Source organism: Triticum aestivum, chromosome 1B (genome assembly GCF_018294505.1).
Source record: "Triticum aestivum cultivar Chinese Spring chromosome 1B, IWGSC CS RefSeq v2.1, whole genome shotgun sequence".
Lineage (NCBI taxonomy): Eukaryota > Viridiplantae > Streptophyta > Magnoliopsida > Poales > Poaceae > Triticum > Triticum aestivum.
Window position 1 is genome coordinate 62,616,002 of NC_057795.1, and position 7,728 is coordinate 62,623,729.

The 7,728-nt window shown below is 49.4% G+C and overlaps 1 protein-coding gene across 2 annotated transcripts; it reads left to right on the top strand.

Annotated features, from left to right (window-relative positions):
* The first annotated feature begins 1,423 nt into the window (after positions 1-1,423).
* On the top strand, positions 1,424-5,371 carry LOC123107002 (protein Rf1, mitochondrial). Of its 2 annotated transcripts, none has more exons than XM_044529024.1 (2): positions 1,424-4,773; positions 4,851-5,371. In XM_044529024.1, exon 1 carries the CDS (start codon positions 1,492-1,494, stop codon positions 4,111-4,113), a length of 2,622 nt encoding a protein of 873 aa, XP_044384959.1. In that variant the 5' UTR covers positions 1,424-1,491; the 3' UTR covers positions 4,114-4,773; positions 4,851-5,371. The 2 variants fall into 2 exon arrangements, with proteins under 2 accessions (XP_044384959.1, XP_044384951.1); XM_044529016.1 differs by having other exon boundaries at positions 4,900-5,371.
* The last annotated feature ends 2,357 nt before the right edge of the window (positions 5,372-7,728 follow it).

A 7,728-nucleotide genomic window follows, 5' to 3' on the forward strand; every position in this document is an offset into this window, starting at 1 on the left:
TTGGTTCCATTCTTTCAAATAAGCCGATCGAACAGTGAACTTACCATTTTTTGTAGGGCTCCAAGCAATAAATTCAAGCATATTACGCATGGGAAGTGGAATTGCTAATGCCCTTTGAGCATCAATTGGCCAGAATGTTTATCTCACCAAATCTTCATCCCAAGAATTCGTGACTGGGTCAATAAGATCACAGACCTTTGATAGTAGTTGTCCCCTTTTATGAGTAATAATTTTCCTATTCACACAGTTCGGAATCCATGCATCTCTCCAAATATCAATATTATGTCCGTTTCCAACTCGCCAAATATAACCGTTTTTCAGACAGTTCACTCCCGCCATGATACTTTGCCAAGTAAAGGAGAAGCCCTTTTTTAGATTTGCACTCATTAAATCGTCGTCCGGAAAATATTTAACTCTCAAGATAGTAGCACATAAAGACTCAGGATTATCAAGTAGACGCCATGCTTGTTTGGCTAACAATGCCAGATTAAAGCAGTGGATATCTCGAAACCCCATACCTCCTTGGTCTTTTGGGACGCACATCTTCCACCACGCCATCCAATGCATTCTCTTCTGGTTGTCCTCGTCACCCCACCAAAATTGCGACATCGCGTCGATGATTCCCTTGCAAGTTCTTTTTAGGAATTTTAAAGACGGACATGGCATAAGCTGGGATAGCTTGTACAATAGATTTGAGCAAAATTTTCTTTCCACCCGCAGATAGCAGTTTTTCTTTCCATCCACTGATTTTCATAATAATTCTATCAATAAGGAATTGGAAACAGTCACTTTTGTTCATACCCACATTTGCAGGCAAACCCAAATACTTATCGTTAAGTGCTTCGGTCATAATATTCAAAATTGAACAGATTTGCCCTTTATCTTCTACCTTGGTATTGGGACTGAAGAATATACTAGACTTCTCAACACTCACCATCTGCCCCGAGGCCGCACAATGGGAGTTTAAAACCGATTTCAACGCCTCCGCGTTCATAACATTTGCTTTCATAAGGATCAGCGAATCATCGGCAAAGAGAAGGTTTGAAATCGATGGTGCATCCCTGCTAACCTTTATTCCTGAGATGTTCCCATTCTCCTCTGCGTTTTCTAATAGAGCGGTCAGTCTCTCTATGCATAACAAGAATAAATATAGAGATAGAGGATCTCTCTGCCTTAATCCTTTAGTGGGTTTAAAACTCTCAGTTTCTTCTGTATTAAACCGGACCCGGTACTTCACTGAGGTTACACATTGCATAATCAAGTCTACCCAGTTTTATTGAAATCCCAATCTAAGCACAATCTCATTGAGGAAAGACCACTCTACTCGGCCGTAAGCTTTTTTTAACACTAGTTGATTGGAGACGTTGGATCAACCACAGACAATCGAAGGCAAATGCTTGATTGAGTGACGGGAAGACGGGACCCACTCAAAAGATTCACTCCAAACACTCCGCCGCGCACGAACGAACACGACGGCCGTCCCCGACGCTGATGTCCCGCCGCATCCGCCTTCGCCGCGCGCTCCTACTCCGGCTGAAGTCCGGCCTGCGCCACTCCTTTACCTCGCCGTTTTCCCGCCTCCGCATCCGCCTCCGCCGCTATTCCACCGCGCCGATGTCTCGCCTCCGTCTCCGCCTCCCCCGCGGCAGCTCCTCCCCCACCACACTGATACCCCGCCTCCGGCTCCTCCGCCGCTGCTCCACCTCCACCTCCACGTCGTCGCCCTCACGCTCCTGGTCTCCCCGAGACGCCTTTGCCGCGGCCACGGAGCGTGTTCGCGCCGGGACGCTCAGCCTGGAAGACGCTCACAAACTGTTCGACGAATTGCTCGGTCAGGCCACCCCGGTCCCGGAGCGCTCCCTGAACGGCTTCCTTGCCGCCCTCGCCCGCGCGCCCGCCTCCGGTGCCTGCATCAGAGATGGCCCCGCCCTTGCAGTGGCTCTCTTCAACCGTGTGTGCAGAGAGGAAGCCGGCGCGCAGGTGGCGGCGCTCACAGTTTGCACCTACAACATCCTCATGGACTGCTGCTGCCGTGCGCGTCGTCCGGACCTAGGGCTTGCCTTATTTGGCTGCTTCCTCAGGAAGGGCCTGAAGACAGACCAGACCGGCGCCAACACCTTCCTCAAGTGCCTCTGCTACGCGAAACGGACGGATGAGGCTGTGAACGTGCTCCTCCACAGGATGTCCGAGCTCGGCTGTGTGCCTAATGCCGTTTCGTACAACACTGTTCTGAAGGGCTTATGCGACAATAGCATGAGTCAGCGGGCGCTCAACCTGCTCCAGATGGTGGCGGGAAAAGGAGGTGGCTGCTTCCCTGATGTGGTGGCGTATAGCACGGTCATCCATGGCTTTTTTAAGGAGGGTGAAACAGGGAAGGCATGCAGTCTATTCCATGAAATGATGCAGCAAGGGATTGTGCCCAGTGTGGTGACATATAACTCGATTATTGATGCGTTGTGCAAGGTCAGAGAAGTGGACAAGGCAGAGCTAGTCCTTCGTCAGATGGTTGCTAAAGGTGCTCAACCCGATACAGTGACATATAATTGCATGATCAATGGATATGCCACATCTGGGCGGTTGAAAGAGGCTGCTAAAATGTTCAGAGAAATGAAAAGCCGGGGTCTTACACCAAATGTTGTTACTTGCAACTCGTTCCTGGCCTCCCTTTGCAAGCACCGAAGTAGCAAAGAAGCTGCAGAATTTTTTGATTCCATGACAGCCAAGGGCCAAAAACCTGATATCATCTCGTATTGTACTTTGCTTCATGGGCATGCCAGAGAAGGATGCTTTACTGATATGATTGATCTCTTTAATTCAATGAAAAGCAATGGTATTGCAGCCGACTGCCATGTTTTCACCATATTAATTGATACCTATGCTAAACGCGGAATGATGGATGATGCAATGCACATATTTACGGAAATGCAGCAACAAGGTGTGAGTCCAAATGTTGTCACATATTCAACTGTAATATCAGCACTTTCTAGAATGGGTAGGTTGACCGATGCTATGGAAAAATTTAATCAGATGGTTGCCTTGGGAGTACAGCCGGATAGAGCTATTTATCAGTCCCTAATTCAGGGCTTTTGTATGCATGGTGGTTTGGTTAAAGCTAAGGAGTTGGTTTCTCAAATGATAAACAAAGGTATTCCTCATCCTAACATTGTGTTCTTCAATTCAGTAATAAACAGTATGTGCAAGGAAGGCAGGGTTATGGATGCACATGATATCTTTGACTTGGTTATAGACATAGGTGATAGGCCTGATGACACTTCATTTAATTCACTGATTGATGGATATTGCTTAGTCGGGAAGATGGATAAAGCATTCGGAATGCTTAATGCCATGGAATCAGTTGGTGTTGAGCCTGATATTGTTACTTACAGTACACTTGTTAATGGCTATTGTAGAAATGGAAGGATCGATGATGGTTTGACTCTGTTTAGAGAAATGATGTGCAAGGGAGTTAAACCTACAACTGTGACATATGGCATCATACTGGATGGGTTGTTTCATTCTGGGAGAACTGTTGCTGCAATGAAAATGTTCCATCAGATGATTGAAAGTGGAACAACAGTGACCATTTCCACGTACAGTATAATACTTGGAGGTCTTTGTAGAAATAATTGTGCAGACGAAGCGATTGTCCTGTTCCAGAAATTAGGAGCAATGAATGTAAAGTTCAGTATTACAATACTCAATACCATGATTAATGCAATGTACAAGGTTCAAAGAAAAGAAGAAGCTAAGGAGTTGTTCGGTACAATATCAGCCAGTGGGTTGGTGCCTAATGAATGTACTTATGGAGTAATGATAAAAAATCTTCTGGAAGAAGGATCAGTGGAAGAAGCTGACAATATGTTTTCGTTTATGGACAGGAGTGGTATAGTCCCCAGCTCCCGTCTCATGAATGATATCATCAGAATGTTGTTGGAAAAAGGTGAGATTGCCAAGGCCGGATATTATCTGTCTAAAGTTGATGGAAAGAGCATATCACTTGAAGCTTCAACTACTTCATTGATGTTTTCTCTCTTTTCAAGGAAAAGCAAATATCAGGAGGATATGAAATTGCTCCCTGCAAAGTATCAAATTTTCGACGGATTAGTTGTCTAGCTGGTATGTTGCATATGAGATTAACTCCTCGGAAAGCACAATTGAATTTGCTTGCGTAAAGCCCTCCTGCCTGCTTAAGATATCCAATCTTATGCATGACGCTGCACTGTCTCTACAGAAAAGATTGAGTGACTTCGAAATACCTAGCGACGCTTATTTCAGACATGCTGAAAACCAGCAACTGTTTTGAAACCAGCAAACAATAATATGAGATAGTTACATGGATTTTTTTCTCGAGAAAACGCAAAATACCTTTGCGTTTCATTTCATTGAAAAGGCGGGAGTTTGGGTTACAATCCTCCTAGGATTGCAGCATTTATCAAAGTACACCTCTATGCTTGAATTACTGCTCTGTAAGTGGAGCAGCTCATACCCATTGAAATCAAGGCATCTGCATCACCTGAGGGGCCACCTTTCTAACATGGATGGCTATGCTGCTTCCCGCTGTGGAAAACGGCAATGATTGTTGAGCCATCTGTGATTTTGCAATCTATGTAAAACAGTGCCATTCCTTTATTTGCATGTATTTTTAGCAATGTCACTCTCAGTGGTCTGCTACGTATGCAATGGTGGATTTACTTTTAATTCTCAGTGCTCATGCTGAAATCTCCTATACTCTATGCTGCTGTCAGTTGTACTGGTGGAGCTTGTTGCATAAAGGTGAGAAAAGTATTTCCAGTATGATTTCTTTCTTCTTTACCTCATTTAGGATTCAACTGTTTTTCCTCATAATGTAGGTAATGGTATGGCCATGAATTTACTGGTGTGACTGAACTTTCACTTTAGTCTGCAGATCGGGTGACAGAGGAGAAGGAATCAAAGCATTTGCTTGACGAAAGTTTCTTGCTCTTGTACACTGAATTTTGTGTACTGCTGCAGTTCCGGTCCCCTGAATTTGTGTACTGCTCTGCGACAGTAAGGGTTCCAACAATCCAACTTGCAGCCTTTACCTTCTCCGTTCATATCTTGGTCTCTGCTACCCTGACATGTGCGCTATCTGAAAATAGTTGAAGGCAAACCATTCTTACGTTCTTCCTCAATCTTTTCGATGAACAACATAACTTAGATGTCAACTGAGTTTGCGAGGAATTGGGGTGGATTGGAAAGGCTCTGAAAAGGTCTTCATTCTCGTATGTTACTGAAACTTTGGTTACATAGAAAGCTAGATTCAGTCGCAGAGCTAGCTAAGCATTCAGCCAAATTCCTGTTTGTATTCAGCATGTAAAAATTAAGATTTAGCCATTTTTTAGCATAGTTTTATGTCTAGTCCAGTGCATCATTCATTTAGTTCTGCCCATGGTTATGCAAGAAATGTTTCTTTGCTGTTATTTGGTGTACCGAAAAAGGCTTTCGCCCCGCTTTATATATAAAGCAATGATTAACAACCCGGTACAAACACCTGCCAACACTACACACGCACACACCCAAGGCAGGATACATAAGCGCCGAGCACAGCAACAACCCCCCTAGCGCTACAAGAGCAACCGGGGTCCTCAACCGTGAACAACCGTGAAGAGATGAAGCCACATACGACGAACTGTGGGCTCCAAGGCGGCGCTTCAGGAAGGATACGACACCGAAGCGAAGCGCCGCCACCGCCTGACCCGAGGATCAGAGTTTCCCCTGGAGCAACATGACGGGCAATGAAAGCCGTGACGGCGCTTTCAAGAAGGGAACTAGCTTCGCTGCCACCGGTCCGTCCGAAGATAGAACAGGTTTTCACCCCGGCCAACACTCACCGCTATCGAACGCCACACTCCTGCGACAACGCCGCCCACACGACCATGGCCACCGGGCAGCACCTAGCCACGGGCTCTGCCCATGAGCACCGCGGAACCACAACCAGGGCCATCGTCCCGATATCCAAGACCTGGACACCACCTCACTCGAGACTCACCTCTACCCCAACAAAAGATGTGGGCGGAAAGGACCCGCCTTTCGCACCCCTGGGCTGCCCCCAACGCCTCCATCGACTCGTCTTGCTGCCGGGCGCGAGATGAGGTCGGTCCTGCTGCCGGGCGCGAGACGAGGTCGATCCTGCTGTCGGGCTCGAGACGAGCTCGGTCCTGCTGCCGAGCGCGAGACGAGCGATGGACCGTAGCTGGGGGAGGGCCGAACCTTTGACTACGGTAGTGACCCGACGACGAGGAAAGGGACCGAAGGTCAAAACGGGTTGCCTACAAACGAGCCGACACTGGAAAACCAGCCGCCGCCGTAGCCAGCCCGCCGAACTGTCGTGATGCCGGCCCAGCGAAAGGAAGTGGCCACGCCCAGAGGGCCAAGCCACCTCGCCGCCGCCGCCCACAGTCGGAGCAGCTGCCACGCCGGGCCACTGCCCCAACCCGCGCCGCCCGCCGGAAAAAAGCGTCAGATCCGGGTGGCACACATCCACCACCGCCAGCCCCAGCCCGCCTTCAACCCCCGACCAAAACCAGAGGAGAGGAAGGGCGAGACCCACATCGCTGCGCCGCCGCCACCGCCAGTAGACCACCACCGCGAAGACGACCGCCCACAGCCCACGCCGCCTGCAGCCCGCACCCACCACGTCTGGATCTGGCAGCCTGCCTTCACCAGACCGGCCGTGCACCACCAGGGCGTGGCCCATCACGCCGCCACCGCACCCGCGCGCCACCACCAGCGCCGATGCGACGCTGCACGGTGGAGCCCCACGGAAGCGCCACCACCAGGTCCGGGGCCGTCGGCCCGCGCCGGCCACCCCGCACGAAGAGACAAGGGGGGCCCTACCGCCGCCGCCGGCGACCGAGCTTCGCCCAGCCCCGCCCTCTGGCGGCGGCAAGGGAGGAGGAGGTGGGAGGAGGGGTATCCCAGCGCTCATTTTCTCCCATCTCTTTCTCTGCTACCGTATCCCAGCGCCTAGCTTCTCGCCGCCGTCGAGCCGAACAACACTCCAGCTTTAATCCTATCCCAAATCAGCAATGGCCGCTAGCTGAGAAGCAAGCCAGATGTGAGGGCGTCATGCTTGGGAGGTTGGGCGGGGCTGTACGGGGGGGCATCGTCGCATGCTCGACCCCGGCCGACGCCGATGCTTTTTTTATCGACGTCGGGCTCTTACTGCACAACCGCGCTGTGTGCCGGAACCGGCGATGAGCCGTGCTGGAACCAGTCATCCGTCGTGCTGGGACCTGCGCCCGGTAGCCTGCCAACCATGGTGACTGCGCCCGGTGGCCGGCAATGGAGACAGTGATTTTTTTGCCGGAACCATTGGTTTTGCTGGATAGAGCTCCAAAATTTGCTTCCACGGTGTTTTATTTTTGCTGGATTCATTCAAGTTTTTTGCTACCACCATTCTTTGTTTGCTGGAACCGGGGCTCATCTTTTACTAATTTGCTACCACCTAGTTCTATTTTTGCTGGATTCAGCCAATTTTTTGCTACCATCATCCTTGTTTGCCGGAACGGGGGCTCATTTTTTGCTTCCATGGTGTTCTGTTTTTGCTGGATCCGTTCAAGTGTTTTACTACCACCATCCTTTGTTTGCTAGAAACCGGGGCTCATCTTTTGCTAATTTGCTATCACCGTGTTCTATTTTTGCTGGATTCAGCCAATTTTTTTTGCTACCATCATCCTTGTTTGCTGGAACCGAGGCTCATTTTTT

Excerpts from the sequence above, each read along its gene's own strand:
- LOC123107002 (XM_044529024.1), top strand. The coding sequence starts at position 1,492 with ATGTCCCGCCGCATCCGCCTTCGCCGCGCGCTCCTACTCCGGCTGAAG.